This window comes from Muntiacus reevesi, chromosome 2 (genome assembly GCF_963930625.1).
Source record: "Muntiacus reevesi chromosome 2, mMunRee1.1, whole genome shotgun sequence".
Classification (NCBI taxonomy): Eukaryota; Metazoa; Chordata; class Mammalia; order Artiodactyla; family Cervidae; genus Muntiacus; species Muntiacus reevesi.
Window position 1 is genome coordinate 198,113,348 of NC_089250.1, and position 25,819 is coordinate 198,139,166.

The 25,819-nt window shown below is 37.4% G+C and overlaps 1 protein-coding gene across 1 annotated transcript in view; it reads left to right on the plus strand.

The window, feature by feature from the left end:
- The window catches only part of LOC136158513 (phospholipid-transporting ATPase ABCA3-like), a 240,741-nt gene that overhangs the window by 138,528 nt on the left and 76,394 nt on the right, over positions 1–25,819 (plus strand). The window contains exons 18-21 of the mRNA XM_065920320.1: positions 11,834–12,002; positions 12,741–13,035; positions 23,194–23,440; positions 23,590–23,794. Of these exons, the coding sequence (XP_065776392.1) occupies positions 11,834–12,002; positions 12,741–13,035; positions 23,194–23,440; positions 23,590–23,794 (916 nt within the window). The remainder of the gene's footprint in view (positions 1–11,833; positions 12,003–12,740; positions 13,036–23,193; positions 23,441–23,589; positions 23,795–25,819) is intronic.

Sequence of the window (25,819 nt, forward strand, 5' to 3'; positions counted from 1 at the left end):
CTCAGGCCTGGTGCACTGGGAAGACCCAGAGGGATCAGGTAGACAGGGAGGTGGGAGGGGGGATCAGGATGGGGAATACATGTAAATCCATGGCTGATTCGTGTTGATGTATGACAGGAACCACTGCAATGTTGTGGAGTGATTGGCCTCCAACTAGTAGAAATGAATGAAAAAAAAAAAAAAAAAACAGAAAAAATTCAAATAAATCAGTTCAGTTCAGTCACTCAGTTGTGTCTGACTCTTTGCGACCCCATGGAATGCAGCATGCCAGGCTTCCCTGTCCATCACCAAGTCCCAGAGCTTGGTCAAACTCATGTCCATCGAGTCGGTGATGCCATCCAACCATCTCATCCTCTGTTGTCCCCTTCTCCTCCTGCCTTCAGTCTTTGCCAGCATCAGGGTCTTTTCCAATGAGTCAGTTCTTTGCATCAGGTGACCAAAATATTGGAGTGTGAGCATCAGTCCTTCCAATGAATAATCAGGACTGATTTCCCTTAGGATTAACTGGATTGATCTCCTTGAAGTCCAAGGAACTCTCAAGAGTCTTCCCCAACACCACAGTTAAAAAGCATCAATTCTTCAACTCTCAGCTTTCTTTATGGTCCAACTCTCACATCCATACATGACCACTGGAAAAACTATAGCCTTGACTAGACAGACCTATGTTGGCAAAGTAATGTCTCTGCTTTTTAATATGCTGTTTAGGTTGGTCATAACTTTTCTTCCAAGAGCAAGCATCTTTTAATTTTATGGCGGCAGTCACCATCTGCAGTGATTTTGGAGTCCAATAAAATAAAGTCTGACACTGTTTCCACTGTTCCCCCATCTACTTGCCATGAAGTGATGGGACCAGGTGCCATGATCTTTGTGTTTTGAGTCTTGAGTTTTAAGCCAGCTTTTTTTTTTTTTTTTTTTTTTTTGGTTGTTTTTCATTTATTTTTATTAGTTGGAGGCTAATTACTTTACAATATTGTAGTGGTTTTTGTCATACATCGACACGAATCATCCATGGATTTACATGTATTCCCCATCCCGATCCCCCCTCCCACCTCCGTCTCCATTCCATCCCTCTGGGTCTTCCCAGTGCACCAGGCCTGAGCACTTGTCTCATGCATCCAACCTGGGCTGGTGATCTGTTTCACCTTAGATAATATACATGTTTCGATGCTGTTCTCTCAAAACATCCCACCCTCGCCTTCTTCTCCCACAGAGTCCAAAAGTCTGTTCTGTACATCTGTGTCTCTTTTTCTGTTTTGCATATAGGGTTATCATTACTATCTTTCTAAATTCCATATATATATGTGTTAGTATACTGTAATGGTCTTTATCTTTCTGGCTTACTTAACTCTGTATAATGGGCTCCAGTTTCATCCATCTCATTAGAACTGATTCAAATGAATTCTTTTTAATGGGTGAGTAATATTCCATGGTGTATATGTACCACAGCTTCCTTATCCATTCATCTGCTGAAGGGCATCTAGCTTGCTTCCATGTCCTGGCTATTATAAACAGTGCTGCGATGAACATTGGGGTGCACGTGTCTCTTTCAGATCTGGTTTCCTCGGTGTGTATGCCCAGAAGTGGGATTGCTGGGTCATATGGCAGTTCTATTTCCAGTTTTTAAAGAAATCTCCACACTGTTCTCCATAGCGGCTGTACTAGTTTGCATTCCCACCAACAGTGTAAGAGGGTTCCCTTTTCTCCACACCCTCTCCAGCATTTATTGCTTGTAGACTTTTGGATAGCAGCCATCCTCACTGGCATGTAATGGTACCTCATTGTGGTTTTGATTTGCATTTCTCTGATAATGAGTGATGTTGAGCATCTTTTCATGTGTTTGTTAGCCATCTGTATGCCTTCTTTGAAGAAATGTCTGTTTAGTTCTTTTGCCCATTTTTTGATTGGATTATTTATTTTTCTGGATTTGAGCTGCAGGAGTTACTTGTATATTTTTGAGATTAATCCTTTGTTGCTTCGTTTGCTATTATTTTCTCCCAATCTGAGGGCTGTCTTTTCACCTTGCTTATAGTTTCCTTTGTTGTGCAAAAGCTTTTAAGCTTCATTAGGTCCCATTTGTTTATTTTTGCTTTTATTTCCAATATTCTGGGAGGTGGGTCATAGAGGATCCTGCTGTGATTTATGTTGAAGAGTGTTTTGCCTATGTTCTCCTCTAGGAGTTTTATAGTTTCTGGTCTTACATTTAGATCTTTAATCCATTTTGAGTTTATTTTTGTGTATGGTGTTAGAAACTGTTCTAGTTTCATTCTTTTACAAGTGGTTGACCAGTTTTCCCAGCACCACTTGCTAAAGAGGTTGTCTTTTTTCCATTGTATATCCTTGCCTTCTTTGTTAAAGATAAGGTGTCCATAGGTTCGTGGATTTATCTCTGGGCTTTCTATTCTGTTCCATTCATCTATATTTCTGTCTTTGTGCCAGTACCATACTGTCTTGATGACTGTGTAAGCCAGCTTTTTTACTCTCTTCTTTCACTTTCATCACAAGACTCTTCAGTTCTTCTTCACTTTCTGCCATAAGGGTGGTGTTATCTGCATATCTGAGGTTATTTATATTTCTTCTGGCAATTTTGATTCCAGCTTGTGCTTCATCCAGCCCAGCATTTCGCATGATGTACTCTGCATATAAGTTAAATAAATAAGGTGACAATATTCAAACAAATAAGGGGAAATTATATTAATAATTTGGATCATATTATGTTATATAAGGAGTTCAGTTCAGCTCACTTCCGTCGCTCATTCTTGTCTGACTCTTTTCGACCCCATCAACTGCAGTACACCTGTCCATCATGAGCTCCTGGAGCTTACTCAAACTCATATCCATTGAGTCGGTGATGCCATCCAACCATCTCATCCTCTGTTGTTCCCTTCTCCTCCTGCCTTCAATCTTTCCTAGCATCAGGGTCTTTTCAAATGAGTCAGTTCTTCCCATTAGGTGGCCAAAGTATTGGAGTTTCAGCTTCAGAAGTAGATGTTTTTCTGGAACTCTCTTGCTTCTTCGATGATCAACATATGTTGGCAATTTGATCTCTGGTTCCTCTGCCTTTTCTAAATCCAGCCTGAACACTTGAAAGTTCATGGTTCAAGTACTGTTGAAGCCTGGCTTGGAGAATTCTGAGCATTACTTTGCTAGTGTGTGAGGAGCACAATTGTGCAGTAGTTTGAGCATTCTTTGGCATTGCCTTTCTTTGGGATTGGAGTGAAAACTGACCTTTTCCAGTCCTGTGGCCACTGTTGAGTTTTTCAAATTTGCTGGCATATTGAGTGCCGCACTTTCATAGCATCATCTTTTAGGATTTGAAATAGCTCAATTGGAGTTTCATCACCATTAGCTTTGTTTATAGTAATGTTTCCTAAGGCCCACTTGTCTTCACATTCCAGGATGTCTGGCTGTATGTGAGTGATCACACCATCGTGATTATCTGGGTCGTGAAGACCTTTTTTGTATAGTTCTATGTATTCTTGCCACTTCTTCTTATTATCTTCTGCTTCTGTTAGGTCCATACTATTTCTGTCCTTTACTGTGCCCATCTTTGCATGAAAAGTTCCCTTGGTATCTCTAATTTTCTTGAAGAGATCTCTAGTCTTTCCCATTCTATTGTTTTCCTCTATTTCTTTGCATTGATCACTGAGGAAGGCTTTCTTATCTCTCCTTGCTATTCTTTGGAACTCTGCCTTCAAATGGATATATCTTTCCTGTTCTCCTTTACCTTTTGCTTCTCTTCTTTTCATAGCTATTTGTCAAGGCCTACTCAGACAACCATTTTGCCTTTTTGCATTTCCTTTTCTTGGGTATGATCTTGATCACTGCCTCCCGTACAACGTCACAAATCAACATCATGGACAGTAGCCTGCACCAAGCTCTTCTGTCCATGGAATTTTCTAGGCAAGAATACTGGAGTGGGTTGCCATTTCCTTCTACAGGGAATCTTCCCGACCCAGGGACCGAACCCATGTCTCCTGCATTGTAGACAGACACTTTACTGTCTGAGCCACGAGGGAAGTCCTATGTAAGGAGTTAGTATTTACCAAAATTCTCCAGAAGGACTGAGGGCATACAAAACCTGAATGGGTGAAAAGATTTTAATTACATACATTTGGTAAAGTACATTAAGCTAAAATATGTGTAGATACAATCATACTCTCCAATGAGACAAAATACTGGATACCCACTAGAAAAATGAGTCAAATGCTAGAATAGGCACTCCATAAGAAAGGATAAAGTGCTACTCTGTGAATCTTCTTTTACAACTGTAAATCTTATAAAGTCTCAATTCAGATCAAGATAATGGAGCAAAATTAACTTTTGCATTAATTCTATTTTTATTATTTAAGGAATGCCATTTCTCTGCAGTGGCTCTACCATTTTATATTCCTACCAAGAGAGCACAACAATTCCAATTTCTTCACTTCTAACCCACATTTTTTTTTTTTTTCTGTTGATTTGATAGTAGCCATGTAATGGCTGTAAAGTGGACTCTTATTACAGTTCTGATTTACATTTCACATCTTTTCATGTGTTTATTGCCCATTCACACATCTTCTTTGGAGAAATGTCTATTCAAATCCTTTGCCCATTTTTTTAAACTTTTTATTTTTGTATTGGGGATAGTCAAATAACAATGTTGTGATAGTTTCAGGTGAACAATGAAGGGACTCAGTCACACATATACATGTATCCATTCTACCCCAAAGCCCCCTTCTATCCAGGCTACCAATAACATTGAGCAGAGTTCCGTGTGTTATGCAATAGTTCCTTGTTGGTTATCCATTTTTAAATATAGCAGTGTGTACATGACCATCTCAAACTCCTTAATTGTCCCTTCCTCCTGGCAACCATAAGTTTGTTTTCTAAGTCTATGAGACTCTTTCTGTTTTGTAAGTAAATTTATTTGTATCATTTCTTTTTAGATTCCACATTTAAGGGATGTCATACAATATTTCTCCTTCTCTATCTGACTTACTTTACTGAGTATGACACTTTGAGGTCCATCCATGTTGCTTCAAATACATTATTTCATTCTTCTTAATGGCTGAGTAATATTCCATTGTATAGATGAAAGTTTGTTGCTGACCCACGAAAAGACACTGGGATTCTTGGCCTCTGGAGAAGAGTTCAATCTGGGGCCAGAGACGAGGCTTGATCACTCAGAGCTTTTGTGTAATAAAGTTTTATTAAAGAATAAGAGATAGAGAAAGCTTCTGACATAGGCATCAGATGGGGACAGAAAGAGTACCCCCTGCTAGTTTTTAGCTGGATATTATATAGTTACTAGCAGTCTGTTAATGAAAGAAAGGAATGTCTTAAAACTCAGAATGGCACCAGGCCCCTCATCCATAAAATGTATTTTGGGATAATCCTGGCACCAAACGAGTCATCCCAGGCCGTAAAATGATTGACTTGAATCTTGTAGAAGGGCACATTACCAAACATAGATTTTATTTATAGTTTATAGTTTATTTATAGTTTTATTTACATAGATTAGGGGAACAATGTCTGAGTATAACATAGTGGTTTGTCAAGTCGGTTCTGAGCCATTAGGCGGAACTGACTTGAAGACAGTCTGGGGTAAATGCATAGTACATTAACATAGCTTAAGACAAACATTTCCATAAGAAGAATGCATTGGTTAACTCAAGGTTTGAGAATAGTTAACTTCAGGTGGAACCAGGTGTCATTATGGCAACACAGTATTTTAAGAGAAACCTCCTTCTAAATTTGTATAGAGAAGGGGAAAAAAAAAAAAAAATATATATATATATATATATATATAACTAGTTTGTTTCCTCCTGCCGCTTAAGAGAGAGATGAAAAATGTCTGACACTTGCAGCCTATTTCCTCTATTTGGAGACCCCTGGCCTTCCTGCCTGTTACCCTCTCATATATGTACCACATCTTCTTTATCCTTATCTCAATCGATGGACATTTACTTTCATGTCTTGGCTGTTGTAAACAGTGCTTCAGTGAACATTGGGGTGAATGTATCTTTTCAGATCATGTTATTCTCTGGGTATATGCCCAGGAATGGGATTGTAGGGTCATATGGTAGCTCTATTTTTAGTTTTTTTAAGGAACCCCATGCTGTTCTCCATAGTGACTCTACCAATTTACATTCCCACCAGCAGTGTAGAAAGGTTTCCTTCTCTCCACACCCTCTCCAGCATTTATTCTTTGTGGATTTTTTTATGATAGTCATTCTGACTAATGTGAGGTGATATCTCATTGTAGTTTTGATTAGCATTTCTCTCATAATTAGCAATGTTGATCATCTTTTTTGGTACCTACTGGCCATCTGTATGTCTTTTTTGGAGAAAAGTCTATTAAAGTCTTCTGCCCATTTTTTGAGTGGGTTGTTTGTTTTTATGCTGTTCATGAGCTGCTTGCAAATTTTGGAGACTAATCCTTTGTCAGTCACATCATTTGCAAATATTTTCTCCCAATCTGTGGGTTGTCTTTTCATTTTGTTTATCATTTCCTTTGCTGAGCAAAATCTTTTGAGTTTAAATAGGTCTGATTTATTTATTTTGCTTTTATTTCCATTATTATAGGAGTTGGATTAAAAAAACAACTGTTGATGTGGTTTATGTCAGTGAATGTTCACCTATGTCTTCCTCTAGGAGTTTTATAGTGTCTGGTCTCATAGTTAAGCTTCTAATCCATTTTATTTTTGTGTCTGGAGATAAATAATGATCTATGTTCATTTTTACATGTGGCTGTCCAGTTTGTCTAGCAATATTTGTTGAAGAGACTGTCTTTCCAACATTGTACAATCTTGCTTCCTTTGTCAAGATTAATTGGTCATCAGTGCATGGGCTTATTTTTGGATTTTCTATCTTATTTCATTGATCTATTTTCTATTTTTGTGCCACTATCATACTGTTTTGATGACTGTAGCTTTGTAGTATAGTCTGAAGTCAAGGAGCCTGATTCCTACAGCTGTTTTTATTTTTCAAGATTGCTTTGGCTATATGAGAGTTCCAGAAAAACATCTGCTTCTGTTTTATTGACTACGCCAAAGGCTTTGACTGTGTGGATCACAACAAACTGTGGAAAATTCTTAAAGAGATGGGAATACCAGACCACCTGACCTGCCTCTTGAGAAATCTGTATGCAGCTCAAGAAGCAACAGTTAGAACTGGACATGGAACAACAGACTGGTTCCAAATTGGGAAAGAAGTACGTCAAGGCTGTATATTGTCACCCTGCTTATTTAACTTATATGCAGAGTACATCATGATAAATGCCAGACTGGATGAAGCACAAGCTGGAATCAAGATTTCCAGGAGAAATATAAATAACCTCAAATATGCAGATGATACCACCATTATGACACAAAGCGAATAAGAACTAAAGAGCCTCTTGATGAAAGTGAAAGAGGAGAGTGAAAGAGTTGGCTTAAAACTCAATATTCAAAAAACAAAGATCATGGCATCTGGTCCCATCACTTCATGGCAAATCGATGGGGAAACAGTGGAAACAGTTACAGACTTTATTTTGTCGGGCTCAAAAATCACTGCAGATGGTGGCTGCAGCCATGAAATTAAAAGTTGCTTGCTCCTTGGAAGAAAAGTTTTGACCAACCTACACAGTATATTAAAAAGCAGACACATTACTTTGTCAACAAATGTCTCTCTAGTCAAAGCTATGGTTTTTCCAGTGGTCATGTATGGATGTGAGAGTTGGACTGTAAAGAAAACTGAGTGCTGAAGAACTGATGCTTTTGAACTGTGGTGTTGGAGAAGACTCTTGAGAGTCCTTTGGACAGCAAGGAGATCCAAACCAGTCCATCCTAAAGGAAATCAGTCCAGAATATTCATTGGAAGGACTGATGCTGAAGCTGAAACTCCAATACTTTGCCCACCTGATGGGAAGAACTGACTCATTTGAAAAGACCCTGATGCTGGGAAAGATTGAAGGCAGGAGAAGAAGGGGCTGACAGAGGATGATATGGTTGGCTGGCATCACTGACTCAACGGGCATGAATTTGAGTAAACTCCAGGAGTTCGTGATGGACAGGGAGGCCTGGTGTGCTGCACTCCTTGGGGTCACTAAGAGTCGGACATGACTGAGTCACTGAACTTTGAACTTGGCTATATGGGGTCTTGTGTGTCTCCATACAAATTTTGAGATTTTTTTTGTTCTAGTTCTGTGAAAATTGCCATTAGTAATTTGATAGGAATTGTACTGAATTTGTAGATTGCCTTGGATAATATAGTTTTTGGCAATATTAATTCTTCCAATCCACAAACATGGTATATCTTGTCATATGCTTATATCTCCTTTGATTTCTTTCATCACCATCTTATAGTTTTGGAGTTACAGGTCTTTGTTTTGTCTCCTTAAGTAGATTTATGCCTAGGTATTTAATTATTTTTGATCTTTGCCCATTTTTGAGTCAGATTCTTTTCTGTTGTTGACTTTTAGAATTTATATATATTAGGCTGGTGCAAACGTAATTTTGGTTTCAGACCATGAATTTTAAATCATTATAACTAGACTCAAACACATCTTTATAAATCAAAATAGGAACCATTACAATCAACACACTTTTGCCAATGAGAAATAAGTTTGTTTATTCCTATAGCATAAAAGTCCACGCTTCGGGATTCAGTGAACTCTTGGAAAGCATTTTCCGCATCCTGCTTGTTGTGCAAGTGTTTTCTCTGCAAAAAAAAGTTGTTGAGATGCTTGAAAAAGTGGTAGTCAGTTGGCAAGAGGTCAGGTGAATACGGCGGATGAGGCAAAACTTTGTAGCCCAATTCGTTCAACTTTTGAAATGTTGGTCGTGCAATGTACGGTTGGACATTGCCATGGAGAAGAATTAAGATCCTTTCTGTTGACCAATGCCGGTTGTAAGCATTGCAGTTTTCAGTGCTTCGCATCAATTTACTGAGCATACGTCTCAGATGTAATGGTTTCATCGAAATTCAGGAAGCTGTAGTGGATCAGATGGGCAGCAGACCACCAAACAGTGAACATGAACTTCTTTTGGGGCAAGTTTTCTTTGGGAAGTGTTTTGGAACTTCTTCTTGGTCCAACTCCTGAGTTGGTTATCACTGGTTGTCTTACACAATCCACTTTTTGTTGCACATCACAAATCTGATCAAGAAATGTTCATTGCTGTTGCATAGATTAAGAGAAGACAACACTTCAAAACAACATTTTTTTTTTTTTTTTTTTGGTCATCACTTGAGGCACTCCACTTATTGAGCTTTTTCCTTTTCCAATTGCTTCAAATGCCAAATGACTATAGAATGGTCAGTGTTGAGTTCTTGGGCAACTTTTTTTGTAGTTGTAAGAGGATCAGCTTCAGTGATGGCTCTCAATTTGTTTCTGTCAACTTCTAATGGCTGGCCACTATGCTTCTCATCTTCAAGGCTCTCATCTCCTTTGCAAGACTTCTTGAACCACAACTGCACTGTACATTCATTATCTGTTTGTGGGTCAAATGTACTGTTGATGTTGTGAGTTGTCTCTGCTACTTTTATGACCCATTTTCAACTCAAATTAAAAAAGCTCTTGAATTTAAATTTTGTCTAACATCACTCCCATAGTCCAAAATAAATATAAAATAAATAGTAAGGAATAAGTCATTATCAGAAAAGCATATAGTAAGAAATGTGCATTAAAATGATGGGTAACATAACCACGTTTATTTAGAATGTATTCTAATATCAAACAGCAAATTTCAACAATGCAAAACCACAATTACTTTTGCACCACCCTAGTATATTCTTGACATTAATTCTTTACTAGACATATGACTGGCAGATATTTTCTGCTTTTCTATAAATTGCATTTTCACTCTGTGAAGATTGTCTTTGATGCATGAAAGTTTTTTCATTTTTGTGAAGTACAGTTTGCCTATTTTGCCTTTTGTTGCTTATGCCTTTGATATCATAAGCAAGAAATCATTAACAAATCCAATGTTGTGAATCTTTTGTCCTATGTTTTCTTCTAAGGGTTTTATAGGTTTTGGTCTTTGACCCATTTTGAGTGGTGTTAAGTAAGGGTCCAAATAACTATATATCCCTCTCTTTTGGACCTCCTTCCATCTAGGTCACCACAGTGCATTAAGTAGAATTCCCTGTGCTATACAGTATAGAACATGATGTTTTGATATGTGTATACATTGTGAAATAGTAACCACAGTAAAGCTAATTAACATATCCATATCCATCACCTCATACAGTTACCATTTTCTTTTTTGGTGATGAGAACACTTGAGATCTACTATTCTACAACATTTCAAATTGACAATGCATTATTATTAATTATAGTCACCATAGTGTACTTGTGGAAAACTGTAGAACTTAGTTAACACCATTCTAACTGGATCAAAGACCTAAATGTAAGAACTAAAGCTACAGGTTATGTTTTTACTCTGTGGATATTGTCCTTTGATACATGAAAGTTTTTCATTTTCATGAAGTACAATTTGCCTGTTTTGCCTTTTGCTACTTATGTATGTGTATAATCTATTCATTTTGCTGTACAGTAGAAACTAGAACATTGTAAAGCTACTGTAAAAGTGAAAGTGAAAGTCACTCAGTCATGTCTGAATCTTTGCGACCCCATAAACTATATAATCCATGGAATTCTCTAGGCCAGAATACTGGAATGGATAGTCTTTCCCTTCTTTAAGGGAATCTTCCCAACCCAGGGATCGAACCCAGGTCTCCCTCACTGCAGGCGGATTCTTTACAAGCTGAGCTACAAAGCTAACATACTCAAGTAAAAATTTTTTGAAAATCATATTTTGTACCTTTAATATTTATAATTTTCACTTGTCAGTCACACTTAAATTGGAAAATAAAAAGAAGATAAATCAAAAGCAAATGGCAAGATGTTAGATACAAACTCAAAAATATCACTAATTGCACTGCATGTAAATAGCCTAAAAACAATTCATATGCTTGTAAGAGAGTGTGTCTATGTGTGTGGGAGATTTTTTCATCAGGGTTATCTCTAGGTATTGGAACTATTTTCCTTTCATTTTTTTTATATTTTGTAGTGTTTTCCTAATGGAAATTATTACCAATAAATAAAATATGAAGAATAAAAATTTTAGAAAAATGACAGAGAATTTTTTTTCCTTAGGTTAAAATTACTTGTGTATATTTTTTTCATTCTTCTTAAGCATCTATACCAAAAGACACAGCTTCAGACATAGGCACTAAATGGAAAATGTAAAGATTTAAAACAAAGGCTACTATCCAAATTCCCTATCATTTTATAACATAAAGAACACCTTAACATCCAAAGAAGAGTTATTATCTTTGATTTAAGATAAGTGCTTTAACTTGAATAAATTCAGCTTAAGGAAGCACAATATGTTATCATTGTTTTTCTCATCTTACCACAGAATGGTAGAAACTTTACCATGGATTGGCATCAGTCCTCTGACTGGTTTATTGAGAGTCATCATTATCATACTTGGTCTTCCCTGCTGGTTCAAATGGTAAAGAATCTGCCTGCAATGTGGGAGAACAGGGTTCAATCCCTGGGTCAGGAAGTTCCCCTGAAGAAGGGAATGGCAACCCACTCCACTATGCTTGCCTGGAAAACCCCATGGACAGAGGAGACTAGAGGGCTACTGTCCATGGGGTCACATAAAATCGGACAGGACTGAGTGACTAATACTTTCAATTTCACATTATCATACTGCTTTTATACAATATACTTAACAATCAGTAAGAAAGATCAAGGAGTCCTTCAAATTTGGAAATTTGTTTGCTATTTGACAAATAAAATAGATCGAAGGTATAGTCAAAGTAAAATATTTTGTGCTTTTTGTGTGTATATGTGTGTATTTAGGGTAAATAAGCTGGCAGATTCTGAAATGGAGAGTCAATCTATCCGGTCTCTTCATTTGATGAGCCAAAGAAGTCAAAACAGGAATTGGAGTAAGACAATGTTCAGAAATTATGAAAGACCAGTTATTACCAGATTAAATGAAATTGCTAACATTAAATTTAATACTGGGGTGAGTATATTCACTAAGAATGTAAAACTAGTATATTTGGCTTGGGTGTATATACTATCTGAACTTAAAAGATGTTTGGAGTATGGCCATAGGAGAGTCAAGCAGATATGGAACAGTCTGTACTACAACTCCATTAATTTCCTGATGCAAGAGAAATGGGTTTTAGATAAAGATCACAGCTATGCCACTCTCACCATTGTTATTTCTCAGAATCACTGAGAAGTTCTCTTCATTTTCTAATAAATTTTCTCTTTGTTTGGTTCTAACAAGACCCAAGAGTTACTTTTAGAAGATATTGGTTGATCAGATTAGGGGCATTTTCTCACTATGAACCATTGTTAATATACTAAATAAAGTAAAAGATAGTAGTTGCATACAAGTTTTATGGGGATATTTCCCTTAAAAAAGAGAGATGGAAAGATTATGGTTTGATGTTAAATAAAATAAATGAATATAATTTTTTTCCAATCAGAAATAATACAAATATATTAATGAATAAAATCACCTTGACAACATTTTCAGTGTAGTTAGGTAAACCATATGTTAAGTCTTTTCCCTTAATACCTCATACAAATAAACTTTTCCATACCATTTTGTTTTCTTTGGTTAAATTCAAGAATATATTTGTATAATATGTGTTTATCTTTTGCTATAAAAATTTTAAGCATTGAATTTCAATTTGAATATCTTCTTTGGATCACGAGTAATTCTGATGCTATCTTCTTCTCCTCTTTTTAGTTTCCACTTTACCGCCAGCAGTTTCATTCCATGTTTTTAAAGAGAGCACTGTTCAACTGGCGCAGTTGGAAGTTGACATTGCTACATATATCAATAATTTTGTTTGTCACTACTTACCTCTTAACAACTCTAAACTTGTATTATACTATGCCTGCCAGAGAAATGGACTTAAGTCAATATGGTCGAACAATTGTGCCTTACTCAATTTCTGGGAATTCCGTTTTGGCTCTAAATCTCATAAAGAACCTTGAGATTTTTTTAAAGCTTAAGAATCAAGAACTTCGGGAAGTACAAGGTAAGACCTTTAGGAAAAAAGAGACCGCTGCTATATGAAGACCTATATGTATCACTTGCAAAGAAGAAAGTTAACTATGCTATCTAGCTACCCATTTCTTTCTTTTCCTACTAACCACCAGCATCTTAGAGGCAGCTAAATCAAAGATCAAAAAATGTACACTTTACGGTAGCTGGGCACAAAAGTTAATAATTAATGGACGCATTCTTGCTGCAGTGGTCTTTCAGCTAATTGTATCACCTTTCAAAGGATGAGTAAAAGAGCCAAAATACTATGTTGTTGTGAAATTTAGCATACAAATTTGTATTCTGACCAGAATATAAAAATGTTTCTCTAAGCTCTCACAGGGTAAAATAGTTCCAAGATCTGGAGGTTCTTCTTTACAATATCGATCTTCCTAAAAACAGGTGGCTGAAGACTTAATAGATTGATTTTTCAGAACTACTATTTTGAAGATAGTACAAATAGCTGTACTCATTTGTTCAGTGTTTACTTTTGGTCAGAACTATGAATATACTGAACAATTTTTCTGCATTATGTTTCTAAATGCTAAAAGCAACACTTTTTATGTAGCTTTTTTTTTTCTGTCCATTTGTGTGTAAAGCATGTGTGCTCAATCATGTCCAATTCTTTGTGACCCCATGGACTGTAGTGTGCCAGGTTCCTGTGTCCATGGAATTTTCCAGGCAAGAACACTATAGTGGGTTACCGTTTCTTATTCCAGGGACTCTCCCCAGCCCAGAGATCAAACTGTAAGCCGAGTGTGGAGAAAAAGAGAATGAGCCAGGCAGTCAGGCAGAGAACGATTTATTATAGAAAGAAAGCAAGTGACTGGCTTTAGAGAGAAACCAGTACTCTTCCTTCACAGCCAGCCCTTCTTATACCCTATCGATGGGAAATTGTGCCCTGAAGGGAGGGGGCCTTTGTTTATGTTCAGCCCGCAGCTGGGGTCTTGTGATCATGTAGTCAGAGGGGTCTCGTGGTCGGGTGGTCACATAGTCTTGAGAAACTGGCACCAGCAGGGAAAAACAGGATATCACTTTAAGGAAAAAACAGGATGCCACAGGGCAATGTGGCCACTGTGACTTCATCCCTTGTTTGTTAGGTAACCACAATGGGCTATTTTTAAACAATATGCTATGAGCCAGCCCCTTGTGAACCCTAACACAAACCTGCATCTCTTGCATCTCCTACATTGACAGGAAAACATTTTTTTTTAACCACAGGACCACCTGGGAAGCCCAGACATTAGCCCAAAACCTAGTGGATGGAGAATTTTGAATTCTTTGTATGTCCACTCTTCCACAAAAGCAACAGAAATACTTGGAAAATAATTCTTAAAAATCAACCAACTTACAATATTGAAAATTAAGCAAAAGCACAGAACAAGCTAAAAAGTGTCTATTTTAAAGACTACTGAACCTCTATTTAAAAAAACAATAGCAAAATCTGTGGCATTTTAACTTAGAACTATTCCTAGTTATGGATTTTCTAGCAGTTATGTACTGATATAAGAATTAGACCACAAATAAGACTGAGCACTGAAGAATTGATGCTTTCAAACTACGGTGCTGGAGAATCCTCTTGAGAGTCCATTGGACAGCAGCAAGGAGATCAGTCAGTCCTAAAGGAATCAACCTTGAATATTCATTGGAAGGACTGATGTTGAAGCTGAAGCTCCAATACTTTGGCCACCTGATGTGAAGAGCCGACTCACCAGGAAAGACCCTGATGCTGGGAAAGACTGAGGGGAAGAGGAGATGAGGACAACAGATGATAAGATGGTTGGATGGCATCATTGACTCAATGGACATGAGTTTGAGCAAACTCTGAAAGATAATGAAGGACAGGAAATCCTGGCATGCTGCAGTTCATGGGGTTGCAAAGGGTTGGACACAGCTTAGTGACTGAATAACAACAGTTCCTATGGGTCTCCCTCCCCTCAGTGGTGTGGTATCCATGAAAGCCAGAACCTCACAGTTGATGGAAAGAGCTAATCTCTTCAGAGCCCTGTTAAAAGTCCCATTTATGAGGATTGTCAATACTTTGACTGAAATAGAAGCTCTTTGAAAAACTCTATTCCCAAGGCATTATTCCTATTGAATTTAAATTAGGGCTCAACTCTTTAGGAAAATCCCTAACCCAAGGGAATTATTTAAAGCAATAGAAATCCGAAACAATAAAATAAAATAAAAAATAGAAATCCACTGGTAATAGCATCACAGGTAGCTAAGGCTGTGCTTTCAGTTGGGCCAAATAAGAGCTTACACAGAAAGCAATTTTAAAGGAATACCTGGAAAGCTAGATGACCACAGTGGACTTTAAAGTTCTGATATTCCTGCAGACCTAGAAAGTTCAGAATGGTAGTATGCATGGCCAGAAATAACCTAGGAAATGAGACGAATCCAGTCACTTACTTCTAGTTGATATTGAGGCCCTACACAAGCAAGCAATGAAAGCTGAGGCTGACTTGTAAGCTGCCTGAAATTTGAGGGTGTGCCTTTGTTCAAAGATCTCCTTGGCCAAGGGTGGTAGACTTACTGGCTCTAGACATTTAAAAAAGTCTTTTAGCTAATTGCTAAGTTATATTGATTTAAGACTGACCCCTAGAAGCCAGACTTAAAGGTCAGAATTTTTTTTAAGTTCATCAGAGAAATAAGTGGCTGCATACTGTAGAGAATACAAAATCTACAGAACTGTCCACAGAAATCATTAGGCAAATGAGTAGCAACAACAACAAAAAAATTAACAGTAACAACACACAGGGAAGTTCAGATACCAGAGCTGATACACTATCCTATATGGCCAGTTTTCAACAACAGCAGAATGAGAAGAGAAAGAGTAATGGGCTGAATTGTGTCCCTTCAAAATTAATATGCTAAACCCTACCTCCAATATCTCAAAATGTGACTGTATTTGGATATTAGATCTTTAAAAAAGTAATTAAAAGCCTTCAAGAGTGGCTCCAATGTGCAGATGAGGTTAGAACCATAGAATCAGAGGAACTCCGGGCTCGGGGATGCCAGGCATAGATGTGGGAGGAAGTAAGGGGTTCCTCTAAAAACAGGGAGATTAAGAAAAATGTGGGCTTCTGGTTCAAGATTTCAGAGTAGAAGGATGTGCACTTATCTCCTCCGTTAAGAGGACCAGAACCACAACTAGTTGTTGATAGGAGGGCATGGGAACCACCAGAAAAAGTCACCCATGTCCAAAGACAAGAAGTCACGAGATAATAGGAGGGGCACAATCACAATAAAATCAAATCCCTGCCGAGTGGGTGACCCACAAACTGGAGAACAATAATCCCAAAGAAGTTTTCCCACTGTTGCAAAGGTTCTGAGCCCCACGTCAGCCTTCACAGCCTGGGAATCTGACAAAGGAACTGGAAATCAACAGGGAATTTGACCTTGAAGGCCAGAAGAATTTGGTTATAGGACTTCCACAGGACTGGAAGAAATAGAGACTTCACTCTTGGAGGGTAAAAACCATCTTGCTGTAACCAAGACCCAGGGGAAAGGAGCAGCGACCCCACAGGAGACTGACCCAGACCTACCTGCTAGTGTTGGAGGGTCTCCTGTGGAGGCATGGGTCAGCAAGTGCTCACCACAAGGATGGAGGCACTGGCAACAGCAGTCCTTTAAGGTCCTGCTTAGTATAAGAACTCCTGGAGATCACCATTAACCCTACCACAGAGCCCATAGACCCAGGGCTGGGTCGCCCCAGGTTAAACAGCTAACGGGGAACACAACCACACCCATCAGCAGATAATTGTGTTAAAGCTTTATTGAGCAACACCCACCAGAGCAACACCCAGTTTTTCCTACCACCAGTCCCTCCCATCAAGAAGCTTACACAAGCCTCAGCCTCATCCACCAAAGGGCAGACAGAAGAACCACAATTCCACAGTGTTAGAACAAAAGCCACATTACAGAAGGTTAATCAGGATGAAAAAGCAGAGTTATGTCCCAGATGAAGGGATAAGATAAAACCCCAGAACAACAATTAAATGAAGTGGCGATAAACAACCTTACAGGAAAAGAATTCAGAACCGTGGTAGTGAAGATGACCCAGGATCTCAGAAACAGAATGGAGAAGATGCAAGAAATGTTTACCAAAGACCTTCAAGAACTAAAGAACAAACAAATAGAGATGAACAATACATTAGAAGGAATCAATATCAGAATAACTGAGGCAGAAGAATGGAGATGTGACCTGGAGGACAGAATGGTGGAAAACACTGCCACGGAACAGAATATGGGGGGGCGGGGGGGGAGGCAGGCAGGGAATGAAAAGAAATGAAGACAGCTTATGAGATGACTGGGACAACATTAACTGCACCAACAATCACATTATAGGGGTCCCAAAAGGAGAAGAGAGAGAGAAAGGACTTGAGAAAATATTTGAAGGTATAGTAGCTGAACACTTCCCTAACATGATAAAAGAAATTGTTAACCAAGTCCAGGAAGTGCAGACAGTCCCAGGCAAGATAAAATCATGGAGGGAAACACTGACACATAGTAGTCAAACTGACAAAATATAAATACAAAGATAATATATTAAAGGCAACAAGGGAAAAATGATAAATAGCATACAATGGAACTCCCATCAGGTTAATAGCTGATTTCTCAACAGAATCTCTACAAGCCAGAAGTGAATTACATGATATATTAAAGTGATGAAAGTGAAGAAACTACAACCAACATTATTCTACCCAGCAAAACTCTTGTTCAGATTTGATGGAGAAATCAAAAGCTTTCCAGACAAGCAAAAGTTAAGAGAATTCAGCATCACCAAACCTGTTTTATAGCAAATGCTAAAGGAACTTCTCTAGGCAGAAAACACAAGAGAAGGAAAAAACTTAACACAAAGTAAATTCAAAACAATTAAGAAAAGTGTAATAGGAGGATACTTATCAATAATTAGGGCTTCCAATGTTGTGCTAGTTGTAAAGAACCCACCTGTCACTGCTGGAGGCATAAGAGAAATGGATTTGATCCCTGGGTCAGGAAGATCCCCTGGAGTAGGAGATGGCAGCCCACTCCAGTGTTCTTGTCTGGAGACTCCCAGAGACAGAGGAGCCTGGTTACAGTCCATGGGGTTGCTAAGAGTTGGACACAATTGAAGCAGCTTAGCACATACCACATCACTCTACTCAATCCCACAAATTGTGTGTAATTATTCTATATCATTAGGTTAGTCATGTTCCCATTATGACTTGCAATATAATTATCTTTTTTGGTTTGGCTATTGATTGTGAAAGCTGATAAATATCTTCTATTATTGTGATTATGTCACTATTTGTATCATTTACTTAATACAACTGTATCATGATTGGTCAATAGAGAATAATAGAATTGTATATCACCAAAACTAATATTTAATAGAAAAACCTGTAATCACTTCTTAAAATCCAGATGCATATCAGAATTACCTTGGAATTTTTTGAAAAATACAAATGTCCAGATATTGCTTTTGTCTTCAGAGATCCTAATGTGTTTCTAATGAGCAGCCATGTAAAACGACAACTGGACCATGTGATTATCTTTTACTTTTATCTAGTGTGTCCCACTTTTTCTATTTCATATTCAGTGCTCCCATTTCATTTAATTTATGCTTTCTAATTTCTTGATCTCTTGTCTCTTTTTTTGATGTCCGTCCTTATGCCTTTATCAAGCATAGTAGAAAAGCTTTTGCATACTTGTATATATATACACACATATATATAGTATGTATAATATATGTATTTTTTTAAAACTTAATGAATTTCTGCCTACCTAAAAAATTTAGCATTTTTATTCCACTTGTTTGCCTTACTATGAATAGAAAGGTAGATTTCTAATTTTAAAAAATAGATACACAACAAGAAATGAATGTTTACTGTATAGCACAAGCAACTGTAGTCAATATCTTGTAATAACCTATAATGGAAAATAATATGAAAAATAATATATGTGTATATGTACATCTGAATCACTTTGCTATGAATCCAAAACATTGTAAGTCAACTATACTTCAATAAAAAAAGTATATATTAAAGAACAAAAAAAGAAGCAATTAATTTAAAGTGAGATTAGAGCAGACCTTCATTCAGTGATTGGTCTCCTTTTAAGAGGCTGAAATTAAACTCAATCTTAGCCAAAGGCTGAGAACCAATAAGGACACAGATATACATACATAGAGGAAAGACCATGTGAAAGCACAAGGACAAGAAAGCCATTTATGACCCCAGGAGAGAGATTGCAGAAGAAACCCACCCTGCCAACACCTTGATCTTGGACTTCTAGCCTCTAGAACTGTGAAAAAACACATTTCTGAGTCACCCAGTCTAAGGTACTTTATTTTGACAGTCCCAGAAAACTAAAATAGAAGAGTGTACCCATATGCCGGGGGAAGGAGAGCCAGTAGAAAATGTACCCGAGGAAAGGTAAATGTTGAACTTAGTATACAGAGACTATTTGTTGTACAGTCAGTCATGTCCAACTCTTTATGACCCCATGGACTGCAGTACCCCAGGCTTCCCTGACATTCACTATCTCCGAGAGTTTGCTCAAACTGTCCATTGAGTTGATGATGCCATCCAACCATCTCATCCTCTGTCATCCCCTTCTTCTCCTGCCCTCAACCTTTCCCAGTATCAGGGTCTGTTCCAAAGAGTCGACTGTCACATCAGGTGCTGAAGTATTGGAGCTTGAGCTTGAGCATCAGTCCTGCCAATGAGTATTCAGAGTTGATTTCCTTTAGGACTGACTGGTTTGATCTTGCTGTCCAAGGGATTCCCAAGAATCTTCTCCAGGACCACATTTTGAAAGCATCAAGACTATAAATCAGCTATTACAGATATTTTCAACATACTAAAGGAAATACGTTTAAAAAATAAAGGAATGTATGGCAACTTCATCTCTCCAAGAAGATAATTTTAATGAAGAAATATAAATAAAAATTTCAAATGGAAATTCTATAGTTGGAAAACATAACTGAAATAAAAAATTTCACCAGAGGGACCCAATGATAGATTTGAATTGGCAGAAAAATGAATTGCTAAATTGAAAATAGTTAATAAAGATTATTCAATCTGTGAAACAGAAAGATGAGAAGGAACAGCTTCTGAGACATGGAAAAACATCAAGCATGCCAACATAGGCATAATGGGAGAACCAGGAGACAAAGAGACTGATAAAAGGGCAGAAAAGTATTTGAGGAAATAATGACTGAAGACTTCTCAAATATAATGGAAAACATTAATCTTTACCTCCAAGTTTAATGAATTCTAAGTATGGTAAACTGAAAAATAATCACACCTAACTCAACATAATTTAACTGGTAAAAGTCAAAAAGTGAATCTTGAAAGCAGAGGAGGAAAATAATATTAACTAAAAAAAGGCATTAAAAAGAAAAATTTAAAATTTGGATATATTCACATTATGACATATCATATAGTAATTAAAAAAACATAAAATTTACCCAAAACAGTATGGATGAATATTAGAAGTGGAGTGTTGAATTGGCAAAAAATAATAAAAAGACTACTGAAAATTTTGTATTCTTTTCAGAAGGCTCAATACAAAACACCACTAAACAATATATTGCAGTGGAAGTAGGAGATGCTCTGCACAGTCACAAATAAGACCTAGAGCTGACTGTGGCTCAGACCATGAGCTTCTTACTGCAAAATTCAGACTTAAATTGAAGAAGGTAGGAAAAACCACTAAGTCATTTAGGTATGACCTAAATCAAATCCATTGTGATTACACAGTGGAGGTGATGAATTTGATTTAAGGGATTGGACCTGGTAGACAGAGTGCCTGAAGAACTATGGATGGTGGTTCATAACATTGTACATGAGGCAGTGATCAAAATCATCCCAAAGGAAAAGAAATGCAAGAAGTCAAAGTGGTTGATTGAGGAGGCTTTACAAATAGCTGAGGAAAGGAAAGAAGAGAAGTGAGAGGCAAGGGAGAATGAGAAAAATAACCCAACTGAATGAGGAGTTCCAGAGTATAGCAAGGAGAGATTTAAAAAAGATTTTCTTAAATGAACAATGGAAAGAAATAAATGAAAACAAGAGAATGGGAAAGACTATAGATCTCTTCAAGAAAATTAGAGATATCAAGGGAATATTTCATGCAAAGATGGGCATGATAAAGGACAGAAATGGTAAGAATCAAACAGAAGCAGAAGAGATTAAGAAGAGGTGGCAAGACTACACAAAAGAACTGTACAAAAAAGATCTTAATGACCCAGATAACCATGATGGTGTGGTCACTCCCCTAGAGCCAGATATCTTGGAGTGTGAAGTCAAGGAAGAATTTCTACAAACAAAGTTAGTGGAGGTGATGGAATTCCAGCTGAGCTATTTCAAATCCTAAAAGATGAGGCTGTTGAAATGCTACACTCAATATGTCAGCAAATTTAGAAAACTCAGCAGTGACCACAGGACTGGAAACCATCAGCTTTTATTCCAATCCCAAAGAAGAACAATGTCAAAGAATGTTCAAACTACAATAAAATTGCACTCATCTCACATGAGACCAAGGTAATGCTCAAAATCCTTTAATCTAGGTTTCAGCAGTACATGAACCAAGAACTTCCAGGTGAACAAGCTGGGTTTAGAAATGGTAGAGGAACCAGAGATCAAATTGCCAACATTCGTTTGATCAGAGAGAAACCAAGGGAATTCCAGAAAAACATATATTCTGGTTCATTGACTATGTAAACCCTTTGTGGATCACAACAAACCTTGGAAAATTCTTAAAGATATTGGAGTACCAGACCACCTTACCTGTCTCCTAAGATACCTGTATGCAGGTCAAGAAGCAACAGTTAGAACCAGACATAGAACAACTGACTGGCTAATATTGGGAAAGGAGTATGTTAGGGCTATATATTGTCACCCTGCTTGTTAAACTTCTACACAGAATACACCATGTGAAATGCCAAGCTGGCTGAATCACAAATTGGAATCAGGATTGCTAAGAGAAATATCAGCAACTCAGATATGTAGATGATACCACTCTAATGGTAGAAATTGAGAGGTGCTAAAGAATCTCTTGAAGAGGGTAAAAGAGGAGAGTGAAAAAACTGGCTTGAATTCAACATTCAAAAGAATATGATCATGGCATCTCTCTCATCACTTCACAGCAAATAGAAAAAGTGAAATAGTAAAATAGAAAACAGAAAAAGTGGAAGCAGTGACAGATTTTATTTTCTTGGGCTCCAAAGTCACTGTGGATGGTGACTGCAGCTTTGAAATTTAAAGACATTTGCTCCTTGAAAGGAAAGCTATGATAAACCTAGACAATATATTAAAAAGCAGTGACATCACTTTGCTGACAATGGTCCATTTATTATTAATACCAACAACTAGTACACTATAAAATATATATTTAACACAAAATGCATACTTGCATAATAGAAGAACAAAAAGGAGATAAGACATACAGAAAACACAAAGCAAAATGTCAGTTATAAATACTAGAATATCAGTAATTATATTAAATATAAATGCATTAAACAATCCAATCAAAAGGCAGAGGTTTTTCAGACTGGAATTTTTAAAATCTAACTTAGATGAAAGATTAAAGGGGTGGGGTGAGGACACAGAATACCAAAACTCACAACAGCATCAAAAAGAATAATGTACATACAAATAAGTGTAAGAAGAGGTGTAAGACTTATACACTGAAAGTTATAAATACTTCTGAAGAAAATTAATGTTCTAGATACATGAAGAGATATTCCATATCATGGATTGGAATGCTGAATATCATTAAGATAGAAAATTTCCCCAAGTGGATCTACACAGTCAACACAATTCTTATCAAAATTTCAGCAGACTTTTTTGCTGAAATGGACAAGTCAATCCTCAAATGTATGAGGAAATGTAAATGACCTAGAAGAACCAAAACAATTAAAAAAAAAAACAATGTTTGTTTTAGACAAGAATAGAGCAAGAAATTCTTAGTAGTTTACTGTTTTTTCAAGTTGTAAACTTATAGTAGGGATTACTGATGGTGCAGAATTCTTGAGGAAATTTGAAGTAGCCATTGTGGGAATAGAAAAGGGAAGAGACAATTGGAAAAAGTTTTGGTCTTTCCACCTTGACATAAGTAGTAGGTGACTTATTACATACTGACAAATCAATTTCTTTCTTTATTCTAGGTAATGTAATGAAATACATAAAGGAAAATAAAGAGTTTCGTGACTTCTCCCTGATTGCATTTTCCATTGAGGTTGAGAAAAACAATACAGTATTTACTATTTTTTTCAATAATGAGGCATACCATTCAGCTGCAACATCCCTAGCGGTGTTCGACAATGTTCTTTTCATGTCAGTTTCTGGCCCCAATGCTTCCATTAAAGTCTCCAACAAGCCTCAACCTCTCCCTCGTTATGGTTCTAACACAGTGTATGTATGATTGACTTTCCTTTTACTGGAATTGAGCCTTAATATATATCCTTGTTAAGTGGCAATGTATATTTGAAAATAACTACTGAAATTAGCATTTTATACTTTTATTTCATTATTCATTCCATCTTTTATTTCATTTTCCATAGGCCTACAAGTGGATCACAAGTAGTATTATGTTTGGCTTTTGGCCTGGCTGTTGTGATTGGTAGTTTTTGCGTTCAGACAGTGACCGAGAGAGCCACTAAAGCAAAGCATATCCAGTTTGTGAGTGGAGTCTATTTACTGACTTACTGGCTCTCTGCTTTGCTCTGGGATCTCATCTACTTCTCCATTACCTGCTGCTTGCTACTGGTGAGTGTTAGCTGAATTTGCACAAAGGCTTATTTTTTTATGTCTCCCACAGGAAATTTCTATTCAATTAATTGTATCCTGAAATAAAACTTGAAGAAATATGAAATTACTTTGGCTTATTATGCCAGAGAATATATTGTGAAAACCTCATTATGGAAGTGTACTACCTTATGTTCTTTCAACTGGAAAAAAATTACTTTTCTTTGAAAAGTTTCTCTTGAATTGGCTTCCCATGTAATTGCTCAGCATAATGCCCATGGCCCAAAACTAAAGGGAAAAGGGCTATTGCTTGTTACTTATCCCTCACTAATCATATAGATAATCCACTGCCACTAATTCCCAATGCTGAGCTCTCTGGTAAAACTGGACTGTAGCAATTTAGAATCATGACTTAAGCGAGGCTTTCTGTTACTATTCACAGTAGTCTCCCATTCATGCCCCAAATCCAAAATGGCTAGATCTGCAAAGCAGAACCAACTTTGACTCAGACACCCAATTTTAGATATTGAGACTAAAGAGCAAGCTTGTGAGGATGTTACAGTGTCCTTTAATGTAATGATTTTCTCATTAGTGAACTTAGCAGTGTCTTTTACTTTGTATGCATATCTGAGGCTGAGGTAGGTGTGAAGTTGTATAGTTACTAAAGGGATAGACACATGAGTAAAGGAGGTAAGGTTTTTTTATGTACAAAAGTTATAAAAGAAAGTGAAAGTGTTGGTCGCCCAGTTGTGTCTGACTCTTTGTGACTCTATGGACTGTAGCTCACCAGGCTCCTCTGTCCATGGAATTCTGCAGATAAGATACTGGAGTGGGTTGCCATTTTCTCCTCCAGGAGATCTTCCCTACCCAAGGATTGAACCCGGGCCTCTTGCACTGCAGGCAGATAATTTACTATCTGAGCCACCATAGCAAGGGGCTACCAGAGGTATGGTGGAGTTAAATACGAGTAAGACAATGTCTCAGCCCTCAAATAGTTCACTGTTCAGCAATGGACATACAAAATAGGTGGCTAGTTCTACTATAAAGGATGAGCTACCACGTCCTAATTCAAACTATACATACCATGGAAAGGTGAAATTAGTTTTTTGAGGACAAAGGAGAAACTTTTGATCAGTTTGGAGCCCTAGGCTTAATTATGAAGGAGAGCTGCATCCCACCAGGTGTAACAGCTCCTCAGCAGGTACCAGAGGCTGGAACAGTTGAGGCATAGATGGTAGCGGTGAGCAAATAGTATGTACAGAGGTGCCCCAAAGCTGAAAGAGGAGAGGAGCACTTTCTTGTCACAGTACAAGACTGGCCAGCATTCTCAGTGCCAGTTTCTTCTCACAGCTAACTAGCCAACTAGCATAACTAGGGGAGACCACCATCCTTTTTGAGGGCCACAGTTCTCATCTTTTGCCACAAGAATAGGGGAGTTGATCTAAGCACAATCTCTTTACAATCTCCCCTCTATGTAATGCAGTATTGAAATCAATAAGAAAAACCCCTGCATCTTCTCATCTCCATGCCAAGGATCCATTCTTTCTCTGGTTCTTTAAACTTGACTGGCACACCCAGCTGTCATTTCCTGGTTAATAGATCTATAAATAAGACCCATCCATTATTAATACTTATAGCAATATTGCCATTTATGGCTCATGAGAAGTTATTTGCCATATGTTTGTGTGTGTGTGTATGTGTGTGTGTGTGTTATATCATTCAAAAACATTCAAGTCTGAAGTGATTTTAATTCACCATATTTACAGTCAAGGAAATTAAGACTCACAGATCTAATTTACTTACCCAATTTCACCCAATTTCATAACCCTAGTTAGCCTTACTTCAGTGTATTGTAATTTATATATTCAAAGTCATCCTGAATAATATACTTTAAACTTATTTCTACTCTCATATATGCAGTTCTCTCTGTCTTAGCATCACACTTCACTTTATATCTTCTGTATCCTTTTTGCCTGGTAGTGCTTGTTCTGCATGTGTGTGTGTGTGTATATGGGTTTCTCTCTCTCTCTCTCCTCTTCTCTTTCT